At 33.2% G+C, this 27,862-nt stretch overlaps 2 protein-coding genes across 4 annotated transcripts in view; one reads left to right on the top strand and one right to left on the bottom strand.

The window, feature by feature from the left end:
* The window catches only part of Mtmr2 (myotubularin related protein 2), a 109,570-nt gene extending 100,543 nt beyond the window's left edge, over window positions 1-9,027 (top strand). For all 3 annotated transcript variants that reach the window (XM_047516733.1, XM_047516734.1, XM_047516736.1), the window contains 4 exons: window positions 1,044-1,136; window positions 3,540-3,653; window positions 5,353-5,529; window positions 6,194-9,027. In XM_047516733.1, coding sequence (XP_047372689.1) covers window positions 1,044-1,136; window positions 3,540-3,653; window positions 5,353-5,529; window positions 6,194-6,355 — 546 coding nt within the window. In that variant the 3' untranslated portion in view covers window positions 6,356-9,027. The remainder of the gene's footprint in view (window positions 1-1,043; window positions 1,137-3,539; window positions 3,654-5,352; window positions 5,530-6,193) is intronic.
* The window catches only part of Cep57 (centrosomal protein 57), a 40,797-nt gene continuing 17,925 nt past the window's right edge, over window positions 4,991-27,862 (bottom strand). Inside the window, exons 3-11 of the mRNA XM_047516737.1 lie at window positions 25,807-25,986; window positions 25,331-25,452; window positions 22,900-23,016; window positions 22,237-22,314; window positions 16,771-16,878; window positions 16,176-16,253; window positions 12,009-12,253; window positions 11,256-11,400; window positions 4,991-9,862 (exon numbers count right to left, since the gene is read on the bottom strand). Of these exons, the coding sequence (XP_047372693.1) occupies window positions 9,629-9,862; window positions 11,256-11,400; window positions 12,009-12,253; window positions 16,176-16,253; window positions 16,771-16,878; window positions 22,237-22,314; window positions 22,900-23,016; window positions 25,331-25,452; window positions 25,807-25,986 (1,307 nt within the window). The 3' untranslated portion in view covers window positions 4,991-9,628. The remainder of the gene's footprint in view (window positions 9,863-11,255; window positions 11,401-12,008; window positions 12,254-16,175; window positions 16,254-16,770; window positions 16,879-22,236; window positions 22,315-22,899; window positions 23,017-25,330; window positions 25,453-25,806; window positions 25,987-27,862) is intronic.

The following is a 27,862-nucleotide window of genomic DNA, read 5'->3' as shown; positions in this document are numbered from 1 at the left end:
ATTCACTTGTTTAAAAAAAAAAAAAAACTGCCAGATATCTAAGTCTTAACTAGCCACAGTTCATGATTATCAGTTGTTCTTTAAGAAAAAAATGTTCTGTGAAAGAATGGGATATTCTACCATCTTATGTCAATATGCAGCAAAAGCACATTATACATTTCCCCCATTTTGTCACATAGAAAATTAATCTTTCCTGGTTCATCAAGGACACTACTTTTAAAATAACTCTCTTTCAATGGTGTCTGGAAGGGTAAAACAAAATAATTATTACTATTGCAGTTTGGTACTACTGCCTTGATTGATTCCTGCTAAGGCACTGAAGTTTTACCCTTCGACACTTTTGCACCATTAGTACAAATGCCAACATGTTGGAAAAAGCAAATAAAAATACCTTTTTTATTGTGAAAAGTTTTGACCTCAAGTCCCCCAGAAATCTGTAGACAACACTTTTAGAATAAATCCCTGCTTTGGAATAAGCAGCAGGAATCTGTTTTAATCGTCTGTATAAAAAGACGCTCAAAGGAGGAAAGAACTGAGAAATCAGATAGATGATTGCAGGGTGGCTGGCAGGTACTATTGAAAGATTTGTGCTAATATGGTTCCTCCTGATGTGGTATGTACTTGTCATTTGCTGGCCAACGTATTTTTAATAGGGGTGCTTTATGAGACTAATGTACAAAGTAATTGTTCTTTATTGGAGGGAAATTAAATCTCCTAGATGAAAATCTGGGCTCGGAGGTCTGACTGCTCTTATTCCATTATCAATCTTTTAGGATCTGGGTTTCATTTATTAAATAAGGTGGTAGTGCCTTATTATAGCATTTCATGTCAGAAAAAAATCTGGAAGTTTATATCAAAATGTTAACGAATATATCTAGTTGGTGGAATTAAGGTGATTTCTATTTCCTTTGCAGTGTTCTTTAAAAAACTTCTCTGAAAAGTTTAAAAATACTGACCAAATATTACTTTTGTTGGAAAATATTTTCCATTAAAAAGTTAAAAAAAAAAAAAAAACACTTAAGATTTCACTTTCTTTGCTTCAGAGAGTTGGCCATGGTGATAAGAACCATGCAGATGCGGAAAGATCACCTGTTTTCCTTCAGTTTATTGACTCTGTGTGGCAAATGACAAGACAGGTAACTTATCTGGGGTATTCATTCTTCCATATCTCCTTTAAGCTTGGAGTCAGAGCTGGGAAATTTAGTCATGATTATCTAACAGTTCATGTGAAAGAGAAATTAAAATCTTTCTAAGTGATAAAGGTATTATTTATTGACACATAAATGTTTTTATTTGGGAGTAATAGTAAACACTTTACAGTTTGATTCCATTAGCTATTTAAAGATAGCATTGAGAATAATCTGAGAAGTCTCCTCCTTTATTATGAACCAAAGTGCTAAAAAATAAGTGTGTTCACCCAGAGACTTTTCTGTATAATACTAAGGAAGGGGAAGAAATAATTTAGGTAGCCCAAGCAAAATAAAATCCTATTTTAGTAATTTAAATTACTTTAAGGGGAAAAATGCATTCAGATGGAAATTATTACACGGTGACAGATATAGCTCTTTTAGGCATGGGGAGTGTGATTATGTATTTTAAACCTAAAAGCTTTGTAACAAACATTTATTTGAAACATTAATGTACAGACTTGATGTTTTGGGGAAGATACTACCAGGACAGGCTGAAAAACACTGATAAAGGGTCAGTGTCTTAATTATATGATTTAATTCTAACTTGCAAAAATCATTCCCAAACCCAAAAGTTGGAAGGCAGCTCATCAGTATGATATTTAACCAGGAGTTTGTTAGGTCTCAAACTTTATTTTAGTTAAGACTGCTACATGAATATAAATTAGGGCAACTGCTGGCCCTGCTTGGCTTTGGAATCATACTTTAGTTTCAATAAAATATTATTTATTTTAAATATAGGTGAAGTGTCAATTATGTATTTGATAGTTTTTTCCCTTAGCATTTCAGCTTGGGTGGATTATTTTGAAACCTGTTGGGTTAAATAAAGCATTGTCATAGATGTGACTACAGTGTGAGGGTAGGATTTTAACAGAGCAAATGTGTATACAATTCAGTTGTTTCCTAAGTTATGCCCTTTGTGTATTAAGGGTGCCTATGTTTTCTTCCTGAACATAAAGTTTGTTAGCTAGTATTTATTAGCAATCATTAGAAGTAAATGTATAAATAATTGAATACTACTAGGGAGACTTAAATAGCATATTTGTCAAAATAGGAAAATTATGTTGTAATTAGGCCGCATTCTATACCTTTCCTGCTCCTGTGCTCATGCCTATTCCCTTACTCCTGGCTCAGATCAGAAAGCTGTTGTCGGAAGGCCCTTCATGTTTTAAACATGTAAAGAAAATATTAGGAAATTATTGCCCAGCTGTTTTAGTTTCATTGTGAGGAAATGCCCACTGATTAAGCTGTTATCTTCTCATAACTGAGCTAATACTTTTGCCAAAAGGATGAAAAACTAATCATAGGTTTAGCTTCATGGGCTTATTTAGTGAGCCAGGATGTATTCATATTTGGCTAATAAATAAGGCCATTAAAAGTTTCTAATAAGAGATGGAATTTATTATGGGAAAGAATGGGATTTACTTATAGTTGGCTAGCTTTTTGTTAAGGCATATGCTTGATCACCTGCTTCCTTTAGTTTCACAGCCACAAAAATTATTCAGGGCCTAGGAATTGCCCTTAGTTGTTGTAGAAATATGCCATGTTACCTTGCTTGTACTTAGAAAACATTATTATCCACAGTTAAGTAATCCAAATATTCATGGAATTTTTTTCACACTATAGTTGGTACAGTCTTAAACAGAAACTTGAATTTTGAAATACTGACAGAATTAAACTTTCCATTTTGTATTCTGTAATCATTCATTTGAGTAATCTCCCAAAATAGAATTGTGTGAAAATAGAATATCCATTGACACCCTTGGCCTGGATTAGAGAGGATGAATTTTTTTTGTATTAGAAAGAGACTAACAAAGTAGAGGGTATGAGGGACCTTGTTTCAATAGGATGTTCCTTGAAAAGATTATGTTGCCTTGTAAATTATGTACATATATGTGTAGGATAGTTTTGTGTATTGTTGATTTTTTTCGACAAACTATTGATACTGTTTAATTCCTGAAAACAAAATTATGTTGTTGAAATTTTAAAGAAAAATTTTACTATGGTAAGGGAAAAACTTCAATTGCCATTTTTGGAAGAAGACTAGAGTTACCAGAATTGCCCAAATCAAAATTCAGCTACCAGCAGTTTAGGTTGATAGTGTACATAGAAACAACATGGGCAGACCATTCAGATTGCATAAGAAAAGGAGTCTGGGAGAAATTACCTGAGAAAAGTGACAAAGGATTTCTGAACAGAAAAGCAAGCTGATAATGGTGTAACAGCTTAGATATAGTGTTTTAAATGTGTTAGACTTAATTTTTTAGAAAAATGCTACAAAGACTCTACTCATGAAACGGATGAATATGCCTACAAAGTCTATTTTATGCATATGTGGTGTTCAATTTACAGTTTCCTACTGCATTTGAATTCAATGAATACTTTCTCATTACCATTTTGGACCACTTATACAGCTGCTTGTTTGGAACATTCCTCTGTAACAGTGAACAGCAGAGAGGAAAAGAGGTAAAATATGAACTGTGATATGTACTTTATCTCTATTCTGTACTTTTCCCTACAAAAACGACTGATAGATAACAAAAAAGCAGTTGGGTTTTTTTTTTGAGTGTTACCTTTTGGTAATATTTTATCTTATAAGTGATAATTACTTTCTCCCATATGTGTGGCCCTGATCTATTTTGAAGTACCTGTCACAAGGCTGAAGGTCCTAGCTGTCAGCTGATTTCATGGGTAGAAAGTAGTGTCTCCTAAAGAGAATTGAAGTATATGGGAATCTCAGGAGCACTAGTGTTCCCATTATTCCACGTAGGATGGAAATCCTTCAAAACTGGTGTAGAAAAACATAATTAGCAGAAAGCACACATTTGAATGGGCAGCTCAAATCCCCAAATATATTCTGTATATAAATACATTCTTAAATTATAAAATAACACTGTAGTAACTATATAAAGATTTTAAATACTATGAAGATAACTATGTAAAAATTTCTTTTCAGTATTCTTCTCCAGAGATCACTGTTAAGTGGCTGGTTTTAAGAACTAGTATAAGGATGAAATTGGATGTTTTCCTTTTCAGAATACATCTGTTTGATGTGTGAACATTTTAATCATCTTGTTCAGTGCTTCCCACTACATAAACTCATTCTAAAAAAATGTTATATAGAGTAGCTTCTTATTCTTCACAAAGTATACCAGGGAAGGTAGCTTTGATTAAAGCTCAGATACTTGATTTAGATCTTTGGGATCTGTCACTTTATGCATGACCTTGGGCAAGATTATTTCTGCTTCTGTAAAACAGGGCTGTGTACTTATACCACAAAGATTGCTATGAATTAAAGTGTGTCCTGGACTGAAAAGACCACCTGCATACCATAAAATCCCACTCTTTTAAAGTATATAGTTTAATGGTTGTACAACACCCATCATTTAATTTCAGGTTTTCATCATTAAGTCCCACGCCCGATAGTAATCAATTCCCTTTCTCCCACTTCCTGGCAAATACTAATCTACTTTCTCCCTGATTTGTCTCTTCTGGATTTTTTCTTTTGGGAACTGGGGAATGAACCCAGCAGCAGTGTTTAATCACTGGCCTACACCACAGCCACTTTCTATATTTTGAGGAGGGTCTTGCTAAGTTGCAGAGGCTAGTCTCAAACTTGGTATCCTCCTGAGACACTGGGTTTATAGGCATGTGCCTCCACACCTGACTGGACTCTTTTTTTTTTTTTTTTTTTAAATGGAATCACTGTGTGATCTTTTACTCAGTGTTAAATGTTTTCAAGGTTTATCTACATTTTAGAGTGTCATTTCTTTTTATGGCTGAATAATATTCCATTGTGTATGATATATATTTTATATATTCATTAGTTGATTGGATTTTGTTTTTTTTTTTTATCTTTTGGCTATTATGAATAGAATTGCTTTGAATATCTGGGACAAAGTTTTTGTATAGACATGATTTCATTATTGTTATGAGTGGAATTGTTGGGTTATATGGTAACTCTAACTCTGAGGAACTGCAGACTGTTTTCCAGGACACTTCGATTTTAATGTAAGTGGGTCTATTATCTAAGTGTTCAAGTCTACCCTTCCCTTTTGTAGTCATTAAAATCCCTTTTCATTTTAATGACTACAACATATATCTTTACGAATCTCATCCAAAGTATAAATAGCTTATGTGAATGTTTACCTATTTTTCCTGATAGAATCTTCCTAAAAGGACTGTGTCACTGTGGTCTTACATAAATAGCCAGCTGGAAGACTTCACTAATCCTCTCTATGGGAGTTATTCCAATCATGTTCTTTATCCAGTAGCCAGCATGCGCCACCTAGAGCTCTGGGTGGGGTATTACATAAGGTGGAATCCACGGATGAAACCACAGGTATAGTAAAAATGATGGGAGTTTTCATCTGTGTAATGTAACTCTATTACATTTGTTCCTTTTGAAATAATTGGAAATATTATCTGTGCATATTTGTAACTTTCAAAAATATCCATAGTTATAAATGCATATTAGAAAAAGTTACCACGTTGGTTATCAGTATACCTGGTTCTCAGTTTGACTTTGCTTATGTGACTTTGGACAAATCAGTTCTTTTTGTCTTCTTCCTGATTTAATTTCTAGGAGTCTTGTTTAATATGTGAAGAAAACAGCTTTAGGAAAGTTAAAAGCCTAACAAAATTCTGTTTCATAGTGAATATATTGTTGAATATTTACTACTTAGAACTGTTCAAGACTGAAAATCAACAATTAAATGATAGGAATCTTTTGACTACTGGGCTTTAATTGTCTTATTTGTAGATATCCTGGTTCCAGGAGCACCTCCACAGCAGGTGTTCTCTGGAAATACTTGGGGGCATTGGAAATAGTAGTGAAAGATTAGTAGTGTCAGTAGTCCCTGAATTTACTCTGCACTAATGGCTAGAAAAGGTGGGATTGGTTCCAGTTGCTGAAAATGAAAACGAAAAACAAAACAGTGCAACATGATGTGACTTTGGGTTTGACTAGGATTGCCTAGTTGAATAATTTTGTTTTGCTCTTGTAGGAACCTATTCACAACAGATATAAAGAACTTCTTGCTAAACGAGCAGAGCTTCAGAAAAAAGTAGAGGAACTACAGAGAGAAATTTCCAACCGGTCAACCTCATCATCAGAGAGAGCCAGCTCTCCTGCACAATGTGTCACTCCTGTCCAGACTGTTGTGTGAAAGGACTGTTAGACTGGGGGCATCATTGATATGAACTCTTCATTACACTGGCAGCTTTATGAGTTAAAAGTATCCCTATTTTGAACCCATCTATGAGAGAAAAGTACAGATGCTTTATTTATTTAAAGTCTCTCTAGGATGAGTTTAGAACTATAGCAATGTGGGTGGCTTAAGAGAAACAATTCCATATGAAATTATGTGTTTCTGACACTAATCTAAAGTCACCCAAAGAATAGTAAAATACTTCAATCCTGCATCCACAGTGGGAACAAGTGTCTAATTTTAAAAGAAAAATGTCTTAAAAACTGGCATCTGGTACAAGTACAGACTACTTTAGAAATGCACCTCTTAATGAGAGAAAGCTTATTGCACAGAGGAACAAGTTTTCAAACCAAATCAACACTGAATTTCTGTGGCCTCATCTATAATTGGGCCTTCATGTATGACAGATCAAAACCATTTAACACCCTTTCCCCCATCATGGGCTTTTCTTTCATGTAGTAACTGATTTACCTTGATCACCTTTCACCCTTCATTCTTAATACAGTGAAAGGCAAAGCATAGTGTGGCAGTAGTTGAAAACTGCTGCTGACATTATTTATATACTTAATTAGGGTATTCTAGTGTTCCAAAATGATGCCTTAGAGATATACTTAGGGGACCATAAGAAGACAAAGTGGTAGCCATTTAGGAGTTCAAAGACTTCTATAACATTCAGATTAATTTCCATTTTTTCCAGTTAAAAGAAACATTTTACCCCTTTTTGTTAAAGCTAGTTGGCAAGTTTTAAGGCAATACTTTAAAATCTTAAAAGATTTTTTTGAAGTCTGTATAAGTAGCATATGGTGAGAAGTACAATGCTCAAATTTTATACAAACTACTTCACTACTTTATTCCACTGAATTAAGTCTACCAAAGAACACACCGCATGTAAAAGTGATTTACAATCTCAATGCCAGTAAAAGAAATCTTGCTTCACTGCTTGCCTGAGAGTTTGGTGCTGGTATGGACTCTGATGACTATTTTACTCTATATGAGAGCCATATGTAATGTACTGTAACAAAGAAGCTTCTGGTCCCTTGGTCTTTTAATTAAAAGAAATTTCAATTAATTTTAAACTTTGTTCTTGTCGAAAGTCATTTATGTTATAGGTCTTTGTATGTATGACTGACCACATGGGCATGCAGAGCTATTTCTTGGATTTTTTTCCCCCCCAAGAAGTACCCAGTGCAGGCAGAAATGTTCAATTTTTTATCAAATACCCAAATGAACCAAACTAGTTTTTCCACTCATGAATTCACAATAGTCTGAATCCTAGCCTTATTGTTGGTCTTAGAATTGAGGAAATAGTTTCTATTAGTACATCCAATATTAGCAAAATTGGTACCAAGTGGATTTGATCATGTGAAATTTGTTATATGAGAAGAAATTTAACAGGTATTTAAATGGCCAATCAGTATTAAAGCTCTACTGCAAACTCTCAGATAAGAAAACTGAAGTAGTATTTTGTTTTCAGTTCTCACCTGAGAATATAAAAAACTGGAGGTTACAGTTTGAATCCCAGCTGAAGGATGGGGTGAGATTTAGCATTATTTAATCACTCTTCTCCTAATTAGGATTTGTATTTACTACCATTCAAATGATGGCTATACAATTTAATGACCTGAAATTCAAACAAAAAGATAACAAAAGTTTAATAGTTGAAATGGTGATTGAGACACAAGAAATATTTACCATGTCACCAGAGCAATTTCTCACCTTCCTTGTTTTTATGAACTCACTGTTGTGACTTCAATGACTTTGGAAGCCTGCTCATCAGAAAATTGCACATACAAGCAAACGTTTACATACAATTTCAGGATATTCACAAATAAGGTATTTAGGACGCTAAGAAATCCAAATGCAGAAAAATTAATTCAATAAGAGACTTGATAAGCCTAATGCTCAGGTACCTAGAATAAGTCATGCTATCTAGGTATAATCCTTAACCTCCATTTCAATTCAAGGAGAGGTATATGAAAACAATTCCCTTAATATGTGGTTAACATGTTCATTAGCCCTTTTAGAGTATCTTACATACCATGAGGCAATTCAGTCTTGTTGGGCTTAGTTCTTTGTGTGAGCATTAAAATGGCAAATAGGTACTGAATACTATATGTTCTTATAATCAAGATACTAATGTCCTATTTTGAAATGCATTTTTGAGTTTACAATAAAGCCTTTGTAAACAGGCTGTTAAGGATTAAGTTTCAGTGTTTCCTTAAAAAAGCTTACTTTATTGACTTGAGTGGCAAATTTATAAAAAGGTAACATCTTGATCTATTCAAAATTATAATTTACATCATTAACATGAAAATTTTGTGTGTACAGTTATTTTGCTTATACTGTACAGCAAAAAGAAAGCAAATATTCAAGGAGTTCTCCAGGTTTCAAGATTTAAAAACACCACAATACCTTGACTGAATAACATGATTACAAACAGGTACCATATAAAAACTGCAAATGTGTATGCTTCACATCTCCCTTCTCTCTCATTCTAACTTTATTCAAAAATCTCTTTTATTAATAATTAGTTTACACTTTAAAAAATGCTTTTATACATTTTACAGGTAGTTAGCTTAAAATGATTGCTTGGGTCTTTAAAAAAAAAAAAACTAACAGTGGATTAAAAAGCAATACGAGTGCATTCAATACTGATCAATGTTTGAAATACCAAAAAGAAAAAAAAAAACACAAAACCCAAATCCTCTTAAATATATAAATACTTAAATATAGAAAACCTCCATCAATAGTTGAAACAAAGTGTATTTAATGTTTGTAGGGGAAAGGGGAAGTGGGCACTTCATGTCAGGGGAAGATTTATAAAAGACTTTTCAAGCAAACCCTGCTATGGAAAAGCCTCATATTTTGAAAATTTAAACCTAATTTGTATGAAGAACTATTTTAAAAAATCATACCCACAAATAAAAAAAGAAGCCAAAAAAATAAACACCCAGTAATTTGTTTACAAGGTGCAATATATCAGTACAGCAAATTCATTTCAAAGAAATGGGGGCTTCTCAGGCTTTAAAACTTCCTTGGTTTTTTCATTAAAATGGTTTAACATTTGCACTGCATAGCAAAAGAAGCCTGGGTAATGAAGCCTGGGCCCCTTAACACCTGCTATTAATTAATTCTAACATAAGTGAGTATGAAACCTGGAAAGTGAATTGTCAACATCTGATTGATGAGGTACAGGTTATCTGAATAAAATTTATGACCTGGCACGAGGAATCAGTAATCCCAACACAAGTTACTGCTTTGTAATGAATTCTGTATGGTTTGCATGTCCTTCAATAACTGAAGATTTTTCCTGCTTTTTTCTCCAGGTCTCTGTTTGACAAAATCCTTCTTACTTGTGGTCCCTGTGACTCCAGAAGAACGACTGCTGCCATTTCCTTCTTCTTCAAGAGTCTTTTTGTTTGCTCTTAATTCTTTCTTCTGATTCTCTATCTTCTGTTTGTCCAGCTATACCAAATAACCAAGGCAGGGAAAAGAAGAATTTAATGAAAACATTTTCTTCTGACAATAACCGTCACATTAAAGGAAAAAAAAAAAAAAAAAAAGAAAGAAAGAAAAAGAAAAAACCCAAATCATTCTAGGTATATTTTTAATGGCTTCATGTCTATTACACTAGTCACTTAATCTCAGTACTTAAAATATTTAGCAGTATAAAAAAATAAACAAAAATACACACATCAATTCCAGTTTTGTATCATTAATTAAGGCAGGACTACTCAAATCCAGAATAGGTAGGTTAGAAGGAAAGCCAGGGAAAAGGATACAGAGGAGGCAAAAAATGAGACACTGGGAAAGGAAGGATGAGAAAGACTTTGACATATGTAGGAGAAAGGCATTCTAGAAATTGGCATGAGCAGATGAGGCAAGCTACAGATAGAGGAAGAGATGTAGTGGTAATGTAGTAATATGAAAAGGATTTTTAATTTTATTCATAATTCATTATTTTTAGAATAATTTAGGGGAGCTTTATTTTTACTCTAGCAAAACTGCTCACATTAATTTTTCATTAGAATAAAGTCAAGTCTAACGAACAAGAAACACATTAGAACATTACTCTGACAGGAATTATATTCTTTTTTTTTTTTAACATGAACTTTGGAAAAAGTACTTTTTTAAAAGCCCACATTTTGGATCCCACGTTTGCATCCCAGCTCTGCCAAGTACTTTAACTGAGGACATACATGTACTTCCCAGAAAACTTGGCTTCAGTTTCCTTATGTATGAAATGGGAACAATATACCCACTTCATAAGTCTTCTAGGAAATTAAATAAGGCAACATACTCAAAGCACTTTGGCACTATGTATATCATATGGCTACCTATCAATTAGTAGATGTCAAATCTCTCAAATCAGTGGTACCAAAATCCCTCCATACTTTATCCTTGGCACCAGGTAGCCCTGATATTTCTAATTCTAAAACAAACATCAAATCTGTGCACCTCTGCTCAACTCCAAATACTATCTTGACTATGTGACAACCACGTCTGATAGGCCTAACAGCCTAAGTGGACTCAATCTTTTAGGCCCTGATCCCATCCCCTTAGTCCTAGCAGTCACAGTAATCTCTTAAGTACATGAATCACTGTGTTTCTCTGTGCATGAAAACCTTTGAGTGTGACATCACCACTGCACTTAGTAGATATTGTATGGCTGGTTTATGATGAAATCTAACTAAAGATAGCTTTCTTTGCTAACTCACTCAATGCCAATTTTAGTAAACTCACTGTCGTCTGTAAAATGTCTCTCTGGTAGTTCTTTATGACATACATGGTATCATTAATATATGTGAAGAAAAATATGTTTTGATTATTAAACTTCAGTGAAGGACAACTGAATTACCTGGGCTTGGTATTTTCTAACTTTAGTTATTTGGTTGGCTTTTGCTTCCATCCTTCCCACTAATGCCTCGAGTTCACACTCTAAATTGTCTTTCAATTCAATTGTTGTTGACTCCTGGATAAGTTTTGTAAGCTGCTGGTGATCACTATATAGAAAGCAAAAGGAAGATTTTATAAGTTTCTTGTTTCATGGTTAGGTCCATATAGTCACTGCTGTGTGTTAAAAAAGTGACTCAATTTAAAAGAGTAATAAAATTTGAAACTATTAGTAATAATTCAGAAGTTTAAGAAGGCACCTGAGGCAAATGCAAGAATTCTTAATTTCAAGCAGTTACTACTTATGTTCCTATTTTCTCCCATAAAAGCATTACATAGGAAGAAAGGAAATTCTAGACAAGGATCTTATTCTTCATATACTCATCCTTAACTCATCAGTTAAGTTTAAATAAACATAAATGCATATCAAGCTCTCAATGAAATAAAACTTCAGTAAAAACCTTTAATATAAACATTTAAAACCTTTAATATAATCAGAGAAGGAAGACTTTACCCATAATAGTTGTATTTGTTCAATTACTAGTAAATTACTTTAAATTAAATTTAGTTAAATTACTAGTAAGTTGGCTTGGTATATGGATTATGGTTCAGTAATATTTGTTGAACAAGCAAAAGTAGGGTTACTAAAGTAACTAAGAAATTTAAAAATATGGGTTTAGAACTGAATATATATTAAAAAACAGAAACTAAAACTCACAAGCTCATTTGCCCAAATTCATCCTGTAAAGTCTGCAAGACTTCTGACAACTCTTCATTAATGGTGTTGGAGGAGGAAGGTGTTTCAGACTTCTTACTTTTATTACTTCGTGAAGATACAGATACTTGCTTTGCCAAAGGAACACTGTTGACTACTCGATCATTACACAAGGCTTTACTGTGTTGCTTCATCAGATGCAAGACATGCTGAACATTGGCTACTACAGCATGGCTAGGACTGGTGGACTGGAGAGAAAAGGATAAGTTAACTGAAGATACATCCTCTATTTCTGTTTTTCACTTTCCAACCTGGGTAAAATTAAACCTCCCAAAGCCTACAACATAAAATTTCCTAGTCTACAGTAATGACTTAAACCAAGTCTCCTGGATGCAAATTCAAAAATGTCTCCAATACATTTCTTAGTCTCCACCCTACTGTTATGCTATTGGAAGAACATCCCAACTGGTTTGCTTGCTCGTCTTTTATGTCTCTAACACAATAGGTCTATCAGTTATCCTCCTGAAATTGTTATTGTGATTGTGTTGTTCTATTTGAAATCCTTTGATTATGCCTGACTAGAAAGTCCAAAGTTCTCAGCATGAAAAATATCACTGATATGCAACTTACTTACTCCTTGGCTTCAGGTCCCACCATCTCCTAAATTCTATTTTATGAACAAATCATATCTGCAGGTAACATTTCTTTTGTGCAGTAACTTATACAATTCTTAAAAGCCAGTTTCAATACATCATTTTTAAAGGTTTCCAGGTAACTGCCAGGTAATTAATTGGTTGATTTCTCAGATTATCCATAAAACTGTCTACATATCTCTATTATGGCATTTATCACAATATAGTCATTTTACTTCATATCTATTTTACCTATCAATGTACTTCCAGGTGGTCACATTTTACTGCATTAATTTCTCGATCCTTGAACAGTAGGAAGCACTAAATACACATTTCACATAACTACATATGAAAACTGGTGTAAAATTCTCAAATATTTTTTGCTTTGAATAATAAACAATCCATTTATTCTATTCCAGTTTATAAATAGATGGCTGGGCTTGCTTGGCTCCACTAGCATCATTAGACATCTTGTTTAAAATGCTGATTCCAAGACAGCATTTCAAACAATCAGCATGTGGTCAGGGCTTAGAAATTTTTAAGTCTTCTAAGTTGATTCTGATCAGCCAGATTTGGAGGCCACTGTGCTTAGTTTGTTTTTAGTCATCAAACTGAATGCAACAGTATACACCAAGAATTATACACCACATCCAAGAGGGGTTTACTGAAAAAATGCAAATCTGGTCCAATATTTGTAAATCAATGCAATCACTGTTTTGCTCATAACTTGTGCATATTCACTATATTAATTACCAGTATGTACAGTTGCAATAAATATATTTGAAATTCTCCTGTTCCTGCCATTTTTCCATTTATTAATGTTATTTTATGTCTGTTGAATCTAGTCATAACTGGGACTTGTATTTTATGTCTTTATTTTTCTAGTAATTCACTTTTATTATATTTTACAAAGGCATTATCTATGATGATGTGTAATTAAAAAACTGATAATTCACAATAGATTGAGACACTGTACAGTAATTGTATAATCTTTTTTTGAGTAACAGTTCATCATAAATTATAGTTCATCATAAAGAATCCAGTATAGAGATGTCTCAGAAAACTTGGAATGGAACCACCATTTGACCCAACTATCCCACTCCTCAGTTTGTACCCAAAGGACTTAAAATCAGCATACTACAGTATCAATGTTTACAGCAGCTCAATTTACAATAGCTAAACTAGGGAACCAACCTAAATGCCCTTCAACAAATGAATGGATAAAGAAAATGTGGTACATATACACATGTAATACGATTTTGGCCAGTAAATGGATGGAAATGGAGAATATCATGCTAAATGAAATAAGCCAATCCCAAAGAATCAGTGGTTGAATGTTTTCTCTGATATGCAGATGCTAATTTATAATAAGGAGGGGAGGGACAGAGGTATTTTGAACTAGACAGAGGGGAGTGAAGGGAGGGGAGGGGGCATGGGAGTAGGACTGACTAGAATGAATGGACATTATTACCCTATGTGCATATGACTACATATCCTGTGTGAATCTACATCATATACAACCAAATAAGTTATATTCCATTTGTGTATGATATATCAAAATACAGTTATGAATAACTAATTAGAACAAAAATAAGAATCCAAATAAAAACATCAAATGGAGACAGCTCAAGCTGAAAAGCCCTTTCTTTGAATCTATCTGTCCAACCTTTGTTATTAATCACTTACAATAAGAATTACCAAAAGCAATCAAATTTGGGGTGAAAGAATGAAACAGACTTAATGTGAAATAGGATGAATCTATCTGCTCAATGTTTGATTAAGAATTCTCAATGGAAAACAACTCCACAAGCTGAGGCCCTACAGTGGCAGATGCAAAGATTCAGGAAAACGTTACTTTAGTTAACTCTAGAATCAATGGGTGAAAGGAATGGTGTGCCTTCCCCTGAAAAACTGGTTGCTAGGTTGCTAGGTTCAAGACAGGACAATTCTGTTCTCTGCCAGCCTATCACACCACATTAGAAGGCTATATTTAATTTTAGAAGGAAAGGAGAGATGAATCAGTAAAAAAACACAAAAACCACAATTATGAACAGCTGAAGAAAAAGTTGAAGAAAAAATTTTCTAATCTAGAAAAGAATAAGGAGGTGAGAAGAGAAAGAAAGAAAGTTTTCAAAAATTCAAATTTTTCTGGTAATCAAAGATTCATTCTTCCTACATATGGATGACTGACAGTAAAAAATAAGTCAGGTGGAATTTACAAAGTAATAGATTTCAACTCATTTTAAGGAATAACATTCTACAATGTTCAGAAATGTTAAGGGCTGACTGAAGTGTTATGAGGTCTAGTGCCAATATTCAAACACAATAGACAACCATTGGTTTGGGTATTTATGGAATTAAAATATTGGGTGTGGAATGGTACTAAAAGGGTACCAAATTTAACTGAATGCCAGAATGGGACTAGAGAGCAGATTCCCTGATTATACTAATTCAGTAAGTTTGTAGTGGGGCTTCATAATCTGCTTTTCAAAATATGTGTTCAGTGATTCTAATGCAGTTAGCTAGCCTTTGAGAAACTCAAAAGATGTTACAGTAAAGCAAAACAAGGAGCTTGGTGAGAAAAGGATATAAAAGAATAGGTTAAAAGTTGGCTAAAATACAGTAAGAGATTAAATTTATGGCAGAGGAGAACAATGACTATTTATATATGATCTACACCCTACACATCTACAAAGCAACAGCAGAAAAGCTGGGATGTAGTTCATTCTTCAGACATTTGCTGACAGCCGGCTTATTATGGGTTTAAAATAAATAAATAAAATTCAAAGTAACATCTATTACCCAGGCCTCTAAAAATGACAGTCTAGGTGCGTAATCAAGACATCCAAACATGTAACTAACTATAACAGAACCAGGTCATAAAAAAGTAGTATAAACATAGGTATTTGATAAAAATTATCATCATCTACATTTAGGCTCTAAAGGAACATAAGATTCAAGTCTGTATGATGATTTCTTGAAGAATTAGTTCCATGTATGAGATGGATATGAGGACAAATAGGATGTGCTATTTACTTATTTAAATACCTAATTATATCAAAGTATAAATCAATAGGGTTGATACTAAAAATAAATGCTAAGCGGGTGCGGTGGTGCACACCTGTAATGTCAGTGGCTGGAGAGACTAAGACAGGATTGCAAGTTCAAGTCAGCCTCAGCAACTTAGGGAGAACCCTGTCTCAAAATAAAATATAAAAAAATGGGCTGGGGAGGTAGCTCAGTGATTATGTGCCCCTGGGTTCAATCCCTGACACCCACAGTTCCCCAAAATAATCAAAGGCTACAAATATACTTTTCTTATTTCCTTGACCCTTATGTGAGATGACATCTTCAAACCAGGGTATGTGATTTTATAACTTTTGTCCCATTTCATTCTCATTCTTAGATTACTATGATCCACACTGGTAAATGGGGACAAATACATGATTTCACCACTTACAGGCATATAGACAAATGCATGGATGTAACTCAAACATGTCCGTTGTTGTATAAAGAAAATCTAGTTTGACCAACTCACCTTTCCAGCCACAAATGGCATATCACCCAAGCATAGTCGATAGTGTGGTTGTGTACCAAAATAGTTCCTAGGACCTTTCTGGAAAAAAAAAAAAAGGGGGGGGGGGAAGAAAATTCACATGAATTTTCTTGATAAAACTAGTCTAAACACAACTAACCTGAGACTTCAGCTTACTATATGGGTTATTTAACTTGCCTAACCTAAATTGATATTTCATCCTTGAGCAAGTGCCTAATAAAACTTGTGAACATGTATCTAAGCCCAGGAAAAGTTAGGGGGAAAAATTACTTAACAAAGCGGTAGTTACAGTCTAAGTAAAAAGTATACATATACATTCAACATTTTAGAACAAAAGATAATGCACTATCAAGTACTATTTATATAGTGTTTTATAGTTTCAAAATGCATCCATATATATTCTCACTATCAGGGTAAAAAACTAAAAGTAAACATTATTTATCCTCACCTTGTGAGTGAAGAAAATGAGAATAAAAGAGATTTACTCTCCCAAGATTATACCACACAATTTATGAGTATTTTCACACAAATTACACCAAGTAATCAGCACTCTGCCTGACTAGTTCTGTTTTCATACCTTTTCTGGTGGTTTTGACTTCTTTTTTTTAATTTTTCTTGCACTGGGAACATATGAAGCTGCATTATCTTCAAAGATAAGTTTATTTGTTTCTAGACCACTCTGCAACTAAAAAAAATTTAAGAGTTTCAAGCTAATGCAGAAATAAAAGTTAAGATTCAAATTTGAAATCTGCCCTGTAAAAAGCTTAAAAACCAACATTAGTATCTGACCAAAAACACATAACTGGATAACCATGTCTTAAGCCAATCTTGTTCACCTTTGTTAAATTAACTCCAGTTTCTCATTTTACCTTGCATGCAGCTATAACTTGTCTTTTCTTAAGCTTGGAACCACAGCTCTACGATTTGTAGTTGCTTCATAAACTTCATCTAATGAATTAAATGCAATGTACAAGAACCCTAAACTAATGGTTTGAGATTTTCTCTTTTCAAGGATGGTGTCCACCATAGTACCAGTCACACACTTTTTTAAAAAAACTCATACACTTACAATATAAGAAAAAGGAACCAGAATTTTATGTTCGAAAGTACCAAAAGTTATTTCAGCAAATGTTATCAAGTACTTTTCTGTAGAAGCTTAGTACCTACATTAATTTAAAGGAATACATTATGGTAGAAATTCCACAAGCAATTACTAAGAATTTTAAAAAAAACAGCAATTTCCTCTATATTTTCAACATTCCTTTAAAAAAAAACCAAAAAAACCTGTCTATCATGATGATTCTTTAAAATTCTGCCTCTGTATTAAAAATTGTCTGGAATTTGAGAAAAACTCAAGATTACAACACTTCTCTTGAGACCTGATTCTGAAAGTCCCTGGTTGAGAAAATTTATATTTTAAAAGTATTTTTAAAGTTCTCCAGGTAATTCTGAAGGAATTATAACATTCAGAAGCAATGGATTGAATAAAATGAAGCACACCATTTCTAATATTTTTCACAATGACTATACACTTCAGGAAAACAATCTCTTCACTGACAAAGGAATACAGAGCTCTCTACCCTCAGGAGCATTTATATACTCTCAAACAATACTTAATACATAGTAAATTGACTAGACAGAACACAATGAATAGACTATTACTACTCTTGTCAACGTATTGTGCTAATGAGCATGAACAGAAAACAAAAGAACAATTTTTTTTGAATACTTTAATTTTTAGCTTATTTAGTGTTACCTGGCAGTTGTCTTATATTTATGTGCCAGAGTTTTAACATATTCAGGGGTTTTCATTACCTTTTATCTCAACTGATCTCCCCAAAACTAAGATGATATCAAATGAAGATCCTTTTATCAATGGAAAAATCTAGGTTCTTATTGGTTAACTTGATCAAGATTATATAAATTAGGATTAGCTAGACTTCGAACCACATATTCTTGGTTACTGTTCTACTATAATAATGTTCTATCAGAACTCAAAACCTCTACTGATAATACATTACTCAGCAGTAAGTACTTTGGTTCCTAATTCTTGCCTGCTAAATGAAAAGGAAAGTAAAGGTATCATGAATTAATTTTTAAACTAAATAAAATAATGAATATAAAATTTTGTATTTCATATATAATGGGCTCAAAATCACAATGTATATAAAGCATAACTCATAGGTTTGCATGTTACAAGAAGACATAGAGCCTACCCTAAAATCAGAATGAGCAGAGAAAATTTGTTGAAGGTCAAAATAAAGCCATGTGGCTACATATCTCAGAAAGCACATTGAGGAGAAAAAGATAAGTTTACAAATTAACCAAAGGTAACTATTTGAAAATGTATCATGTTTAACTTGAAGAGACTATATTAAATCAATGAATTCAGAGGACTAGAAGAAAATTTACATTTATATTCCTACAATCACATTTATGAGGTGAGACAATGACACTCTGCAAGTTTGAACTCCTAATGTTTTCGAATCAGGACCTGCTTCTTGTATATTGAGAAAGATACATGAACATCGACGCAATAATTCTAAACAAAATTTTAGCAAATTGCATACAAAAACATATTAAAAAGATAGTGCACCATGATCAAGTGGGTTTCATCCCAGGGATGCAAGGTTGGTTCAACATCAGGAAATCAATAAATGTAATTCACCATATCAATAGACTTAAAGCCAAAAATCACATGATTATTTCAATAGATGCAGAAAAAGCATTCGATAAAATACAGCACCCCTTCATGCTCAAAACACTAGAAAAAATAGGGATAGTGGGAACATTCCTTAACATTGTAAAGGCCATCTACGCTAAGTCCATGGCTAGTTAAATGGTGAAAAACTGAAAGCATTTCCCCTAAAAACTGGAACAAGGCAGGGATGCCCTCTTTCACCACTTCTATTCAATATCGTCCTTGAAACTCTAGCCAGAGCAATTAGACCAAAGAAATTAAACGGATATGAATAGGAAAAGAAGAACTCAAACTATTCCTATTTGCTGATGATATGATTATATACTTAGAGGAACCAGGAAATTCCACCAGAAAACTTTTAGAACTCATAAGTGAATTCAGTAAAGTAGCGGGATATAAGATCAATGCACATAAACCTAATGCATTTTTATACATAAGTGATGAATCTTCAGAAAGAGAAATTAGGAAAACTACCCCATTCACAATAGCCTCAAAAAAAATAAAATACTTGGGAATCAATCTCACAAAAGAGGTGAAAGACCTCTACAATGAGAACTACAGAACACTAAAGAAAGAAATTAAAGAAAATCTTAGAAGATGGAAAGATCTCCCATGTTCTTGGATAGGCAGAATTAATATTGTCAAAATGGCTATACTACCAAAAGTGCTATACAGATTCAATGCAATTCCAATTAAAATCCCAATGATGTACCTTACAGAAATAGAGCAAGCAATTATGAAATTCATCTGGAAGAATAAGAAACCCAGAATAGCTAAAGCAATCCTTGGCAGAAAGAGTGAAGCAGGGGGTATCGCAATACCAGATCTTCAACTCTACTACAAAGCAATAGTAACAAAAACGGCATGGTATTGGTACCAAAATAGAAAGGTGGATCAATGGTACAGAATAGAGGACACAGACACAAACCCAAATAAATACAATTTTCTCACACTAGACAAAGGGGCCAAAAATATGCAATGGAGAAAAGACAGCCTCTTCAACAAATGGTGCTGGGAGAATTGGAAATCCATATGCAATAGAATGAAACTAAACCCATATCTCTCACCATGCACGAAACTAACTCAAAATGGATTAAGGATCTCGGAATCAGACCAGAGACCTTGCATCTTATAGAAGAAAAAGCAGGTCCAGATCTTCAACATGTCGGCTTAGAACCAGACTTCCTCAACAGGACTCCCATAGCACAAGAAATAAAAGCAAGAATCAATAACTGGGATAGATTCAAACTAAATAGCTTTCTCTCAGCAAAGGAAACTATCAGCAATGCAAAGAAAGAGCCTACAGAGTGGGAGAAAATCTTTGCCACTCATACTTCAGATAGAGCACTCATCTCCAGAATCTATGAAGAACTCAAAAAACTCTACACCAAGAATACAAATAATCCAATTGACAAATGGGTTAAGGAAATGAATAGACACTTCACAGAAGATCTACAAGCAATCAACAAACATATGGGAAAATGTTCAACATCTCTAGTAATAAGAGAAATGCAAATCAAAACCACCCTAAGATTCCATCTTACCCCAATTAGAATGGCGATTATCAAGAATACAAGCAACAGGTGTTGGCGAGGATGTGGGGAGAAAGGTACACTCATACATTGCTGGTGGGGCTGCAAATTAGTGCAGCCACTCTGGAAAGCAGTGTGGAGACTCCTTAGAAAACTTGGAATGGAACCACCATTTGACCCAGCTATCCCACTCCTTGGCCTATACCCAAAGGACTTAAAATCAGCATACTACAGAGATACAGCCACATCAATGTTCATAGGTGCTCAGTTCACAATAGCCAGATTGTGGAACCAACCTAGATGTCCTTCAATTGATGAATGGATAAAGAAACTGTGGTATATATATACAATGGAATATTACTCAGCCATAAAGAATGATAAAATTATGGCATTTGCAGGCAAATGGATGAAACTGGAGAATATCATGCTAAGTGAGATAAGCCAATCTCAAAAAACCAATGGACGAATGATATCGCTAATAAGTGGATGATGAGACATAATGGGGGGTGGGAGGGGATAGTGTTAGGGTTAGAGTTAGGGTTAGGGAGGGAAGCAAGAATGGAGGAAGGAAGGACTGTATAGAGGGAAAAGAGGGGTGGGAGGGGTGGGGGGGAAGGGGAAAAATAACAGAATGAATCAAACAACATTACCCTAGGTAATTTTATGATTACACAAATGGTATGCCTTTACTCCATGTACAAACAGAGAAACAACATGTATCCCATTTGTTTACAATTAAAAAAAAAAAAAGTTTAAAATCACAAAGTTGGATAACTTTTTGACAAATTAATTACCTCACGTATTTATAAAAAAAAAAAAAGGTACATGTACATGTGAACAACTTAAAAGATTAGTCTCCAGTTAAAAACACAAAAGTTTTATTTTATTGAGTTTAAGACCTACTTCAGAAGTCTTGCTAAATCCTCTAGAAATGCAGTTGTGATTGATACATATAAATTACTCAATGTTTCTGTGAATCCATACTGCCTCACCTAGTCTATCTGGTGACCACTATAGGGATAAATAAAAACTTGGAATGATGTGGTGGCTCTGTGAACTTGTTTGGGTCACTAGCTACCAGGCAACTCACCACCTCAACTGCTGTACTGATGTCTTCTTGATTGTCTCACAAAAAGAAGTACCTTCTTGGTTAATTTTTTATTTTCATATTTTTTATTTTTTAGTAGTGAGAACCCAGGGCACCCCCACATATGCTAGGTAAGTGCTCTGCCACTGAGTTATACCTACAGCCCAAGCAACACATACACACACACACACCTCTCTTGGTATTGGGGACTGAACCCAGGGTTGCTCTACCACTGAACCACAGTTGTCAGTCTTTTTTGTTTTTTATTTTGAGACAGGGTCTATCTAAGTTGCTTAAGACCTCACTAAGTTGCTGAGGCTGGTCTCAAACTTGTGATCCTCCTGCCTTAGTCTTTCAAGTTGCTGGGACTGCAACCTATGCCTGGTCCAAGAAGCTAAGAGACTCAATAATAATTTTCAAGCATTTCCTATGGTGCCCATGATACCTAAGTTTTATATAACTTACTTTATTATGTGTCTGATATTTTTTCAGTTTATTAGGTTTTTAAAATGCTGACTGAAACCCTGTAATCTGAAACATGCCAAATAACTGCTCAAATTTCATTCTTGTTAAAACACAAGTTCATAATTTTCTACTTTAAATTATATCTAAGAATTTATATACTGGGCTATTCTATAATGTAAATAATCTAAGGTGCTCAAATATAATTGTTTATGTTGAGTGGTAAAAATGTAAAAGCCTACCTACCCCTTTTCAACTTACCTCAGCTGCCTTAGCTTGCATACGTTTCCTTTCCTGTTCTTCTTCATGGAGTTTTGCTTCCAATTCTTGCATTTTTTTCTAGTGATAAAAATATCAAAAAGTATAATAGTGAGAAGTCTTATTTATAGAATTTTAATACATCAAATTGGAATATGTTATAAATTTAAAGCAGAGTCAACATAAACTTATTCACTCCAATAATGCCTCTTACAGCATCTGTGACATACTCTTGTGATCAATTAATAATCATTTATGAGGTAACTAGAAAGAATTTTGAATAAAAACTATAGCCAAAGAACAGAACTCTACATGAAGGTAAATAAGCTACCTTTAGCGTATTAACCTGGAACTTCATTTAGTAGTATTAAATATCTCCCAAGTGAAACAAAATTAAAATAGTGCAGAGAACAACTTAAACCAAGTTGTTTAACCTTGATGCAAGCCTTAAGGCTACCATTCAATTTTTCAAAAATTTCAAAAAGAACTTCTTTATGCCCATTAAGATTGAATACTTTTTTCCGATTTTGTTTTTTTTAGAAACTCCTATACATTCCTTTGTTCCAAGATCCCTATTATTGCTATAAATGGTCAATGATATGAAATTAATTTAAAAAAAAATGATAACCCAGTATTATACACTAAGTAAAAGATACATTCACTGACTTCTGCGATGGCCTGCATTGTGGTAAGTTTGTTATACTCCTGTTCAAGAAGATCCAGTTTTTCAAGCTGGGTTTGAACATGTGTTTGATCATGTTGTCGTTCTCTTTCTAAGGAAACCTGAAAAATATCATTAAATATAGTATGATAATTTGATTATCAAAAAACCAGAAAATATCAATGAGAATATCTTTGAGTATATAGTATGCTTTTTGTCTGGTCATTTAGAGAATTATTTAGAGAGAAACAGGAGTTCGAAGAATATAACATTAGGCTGAAACTGAAACCACAGGGATATTAAATAATGACTTTAGGATTTGAAGAGAATATTATTCTTACTGTATATTATTTTATATACATGTGGTTTTACATAGTGAGACTATCATTATGCCTGGGATAGCAAGGATTTCCTGGACATACTGACCAAGTAAATGCACAAATAGCATAAGTATTACCAATTAGTTTGGCACTCTTAAGTAGCTCATCTCTTAATTAAGGCAATAATTTGAGATTTTTGGTCTTTTAGAATCTCTTCAAATTTCATTTAAAATGGTTATTTTTTTTTTAGCCTTCTTTCCTTCAAATTTAGAGTAAAAGGTCTGAAAAGACTACTTGCTATAAATACTTAGGATCAAAAGTCACAGGGTAAACCATTTAACTAGGATAAGAAGTGGAAATACACTAAATTAAGATCTATTAGAAGAAAGTCATAAGAATGTGAACTTTAAACACTGTATGTCCATATATAACAATGGGTAATCATACTAAAAGAACTTTGAATAAGAGAAAATAATACAAAGCAATAATTTATCATTAAATTGTGTGAACTAATTTCCTTCTATACACTTTGGTGGATATCTGCAATAAACTAACTTAAAAATTAGCAGAAATCATACTTAACTTCCAGTATTGGTGCCATTTCCATTAAACTACCTTTATTAAAAGTGGTATTTAAAATTTAGTGATGAATCAACAACTATAATCCAAAGACATCTACTCTCTGTCTACTAGTTGTCTTTCAGGCACATTAGTCAAGATATCTCAAAGTTTTCAAGTAAACTGACACCCCTTTCCCCACACCACCTATCACAGAAATATTAGACAAAGCACTGTAAATTATAATGAATTATTACATAATAAGTTAAAAAGCAAAAATTTTAGTCTAAAAAAAAGATAAAAGAACTCAAAAGCAAATGAAGGAATACTGAAATCAGCATCACATGAGGCAGTACTGTTGATTTGGTATATAAGATATTGCAGGAATACAATATAAAACCTCAAGCAAGGTATGTATAAACTTCAATGATGCAAGAATACCACACCAATATAGTAACATAAATCTGACCTCAAATCAGCAAAAACCATCAAGTGACAGCAAAAGCAAATCCACAACTGCCTCACAAGGCTGCCCACACATTTGGAAAGTGTGGAATTCCCAATAAAACTCCAAAGAATATGAGCTTGCTGTGAGAAAGAAAATAAATGTTCCCAATGAAGAAAACACCAGGAGGAGAAATCAATAGATGAACTCAAAAAAACTTCTGCAAATATCAAATAATTTTTTAAAAATCTGAGAATTGTTTAGTGTGCAAAGAGATAAAAGGAAGGAATAAAAATCATAGGATAATAGTACACTAAAAGAGCAAAACTTTGTGGGACTTTTTTCATTCACTTAGAAACAAAAAATATTTGGTCACCACAATAAACTCAGGAGTACTGTGAAGAGATGAAGAAAACATGAGATTAATTATTAAGACATCCTTTCAAATACTGCTGTATGATTGTTCAGATACTTCAAGTTTGGTCTCTACAACTAGGAGTAAAAGCATATACACTTTCTCTTTTAAATGCAAAGCATCTAGCACCCAAAGCATATAAACTGTGAAAAATGTTAAAATATTCAGAAATCATGATATTCATGATAATTCAAATTCTAGTCACAGCAGGAAAAAGAGGGATGCTTTAAAAAAATATCCTGGAGATTAATGTTGCTAACATCCACTCACAAATGTGCAAGCCACTTAAATATGAAAGACCTCTAGTGTAACACAACAAAAACATTTTGTTAAAATAACAATTGTAAAGAGTTACAAAGAATCATGAACCACAATCTGCTTCATTTGACTTTTTAAACATTTAAGAGGTTCAGAGTTAAATGATTTACACTTTTTATAATGCAGACTTAAAGATCTTAACATGACTTTAAAATATCCCATAAATAACTATAGCATTTTCTCAATTTAAGTAAAACTCTGTCAAATACAATAACAGCAAAAAGAGTCAATCTAAACTTTAAACACTATAAATGATGACAAGAAATTTCAGTTTTGGGCTATTATAACAGCATCAGTCATCCTAACTGAGGAAAAAGGTCTATATTTGAATAAATTTTCTCAACAACTCTTCTTGAGTATCAGTCTGTAAGGTGCCATACCTGTTTTTCTAAGACAGATGTCCTTTCCATTTCTGCATGCTTTATCATATTTCTCATGTAATCCAACTGCTTTTCTAAAAGATTACATTTATTTTCTGCAGCTAATAACTGGGATGTCAGTTCTAAAAGGAATACATAAGAAAAGTAGAAATCAGCTCACCCATAGAATAGTTTTAACATGCAATTAACAGAATTGAATCTATTGAATTTATAATATAAATAGTATATCCCAATGGCCCTAGAAGACTTTTTGAATTACCTTCCAGTTCCCTAGGAGCCTTTTTGGATTACTTTCTATATGCTGGTCAAATCTACTTTATAGTCAGTAAAAATAACTCATGATATCAGCATTTACTCCTTAAAATGCACCTTGAATGTAATTTTGTCTTGAAGACACTAAGCACTAGAAAATGTTAATTTGGAGTTTTAGAATACTTATTTTGACAGAATTTAATTCCTCCCACAATTAAACAAACCTTGATTGTGTTTTGATTCTTCATTTTTTGAATTCTCCCTTTCTTGAATCTGTTCATCCAGTACTTTCTTATACTCAATAGTTTCTCTTGACAAGGTTTTCACACTTTCTTCTGCCTGAATCCTTTCAAGTTCCAAGCGGCGAATCTTATCTTGAAGATTCTTCAGAGCAGAAAAGATGGCTGCCAAGTATAAAGCAAATACTATAAATAACAATAAGTATGAAGAAAGGTGACTGAAAAAGAAAAAAAAAAATTGATGACTGGGTCCAGTGGAGAATCATTCTTTGGAACAACAAATGGTAATCATTATCTCCCTAATTACAAAAAATAAAATTTCTTTTAAAGACATCTTTTTGAGTCTCTGAAATGATCTAAGTACAAAGGAAAAACCCCACGACTATGATAAAAACATTTCAAGGATTTTAGAATATGGTACCAAGAACTTGACTAATCATGGATAAATTCATACAGCTGCCCTATAGTACATACATATTAAATGTCTGAATCTTTTTTCTGTTATTTATAGGATCACATGTAGACGCCACTTGTAGAGCGAACCATAGTCAAGCACATAAAAGACTTTCTTTAATCTGCATTTTTTTCATTTAAGAAAAAAATCTAAACACTCTTGTAAACTCTCCCTCAAGTTCCTGACTCTAGACATGATACATTCATTGTAAAAACTATAGAAGACACAGAAAGTTTAAAAAGGGAAATAACTCATAATCCTACTACCCAGAGAGAACAACTATCATTTTGTTTTTTGTAATCTTTTTCTACACATGTGAGATAAATTGAGATAAAAATATTTCTAAGTTTTGCTTTTAATTTTAGCATTATTAAATAATGAACACTTATTCATATAATCAGATAGTCCTTATGATTGATCAGTAAAAACAAAAGGATTAAGTTACTTGGTCAAAAAATGGTCACATTTTAAAAGTTCCTGAAACAGACCTTTAAAAGTGATTTCTTCAATTTCATACTTTCATTAGAAGTAGTCTTTGCCAACAGACTGTTAATTATAAAATTTAGGACATTCTGATAAGAAAAATATGCCATTCTGGTTATCTGGCTTGTCAATTAAAGTTTAAATATTTTTGTATACATTACTGGTTAATCTTTTTTCCATGAATTTCCTTTGTCTGTTCTTCTATGGAAAAAGATTCCTCCCTCTATTTTATTGTCTGCCTTTAATTCTAGTTTTGGTATTTATTGTTATTTTAATGTACAGGTGTTCAGATTTTTCATACAGTTTTATCTAATATTCTTTTTCAAGTTTTACTTATGTATTTATTTTATATGTAGAAAGTTCTTCCCAACCTCACATTAGAAAAACTTCCTATCTTCTGTCATTATACTTACATACATTTTTACACTTAAATATTAAGTAAAACTTTTTTATTAAAGGAACAACTTCAAATGTCAAATTTATCATATATGAAACTCATGCATATTCTCATATATATGTGTATATATATATATATGTGTGTGTGTGTGTGTGTGTGTGTTATGTATACATTCCCAAGACAGTTTCTGAGCTTTTGTCTATTCTGGCATATAGTAATGAGAGTGATGACAACTCTATTAGACCACAAGAGGCTGCTGCCATATTTCCCTTCTCTGCCAGCCTATTCCCATTTTGTTTTCTGGGTTTGAAATCTCTTTCTATTTGGAAGTAACCTGTTCTTTTTTTTTTTCTTTTCCCTCCAGGAGGGGTTTATTTAATTTTTTGTGGATTTCATCGATTGTCTAGCATAGTCAAAGTCCCTGGCTTGGGATCCCAATGAAACATTATTTCTGGTTTGGATAAATGTGGCTGTGCTATGCTCAGAGTAAACTCTCAGAGTCATGATTCTGGGCTTTGTGAACTAGTTTTGAAACTGATTTATTCTAAAATTTAGGTTTATATCACTTTAACAAATTCAAGTTTCGTCTTTGGAAAAAAAAGAATGTGAGGAACCAGTAATTCAAACATAACCAGCACTTTCACTCGCTTTTATTTATTTTTTTCTTCCTTATACATAAGTAAAACTTTTCACTCTCTTACTATTGA

Source organism: Sciurus carolinensis, chromosome 11 (assembly GCF_902686445.1).
Source record: "Sciurus carolinensis chromosome 11, mSciCar1.2, whole genome shotgun sequence".
In the NCBI taxonomy this organism is placed as follows: domain Eukaryota; kingdom Metazoa; phylum Chordata; class Mammalia; order Rodentia; family Sciuridae; genus Sciurus; species Sciurus carolinensis.
The sequence above is the reverse complement of the archived record's forward strand: the minus strand, read 5'-3'. Positions and strand labels throughout refer to the sequence as shown.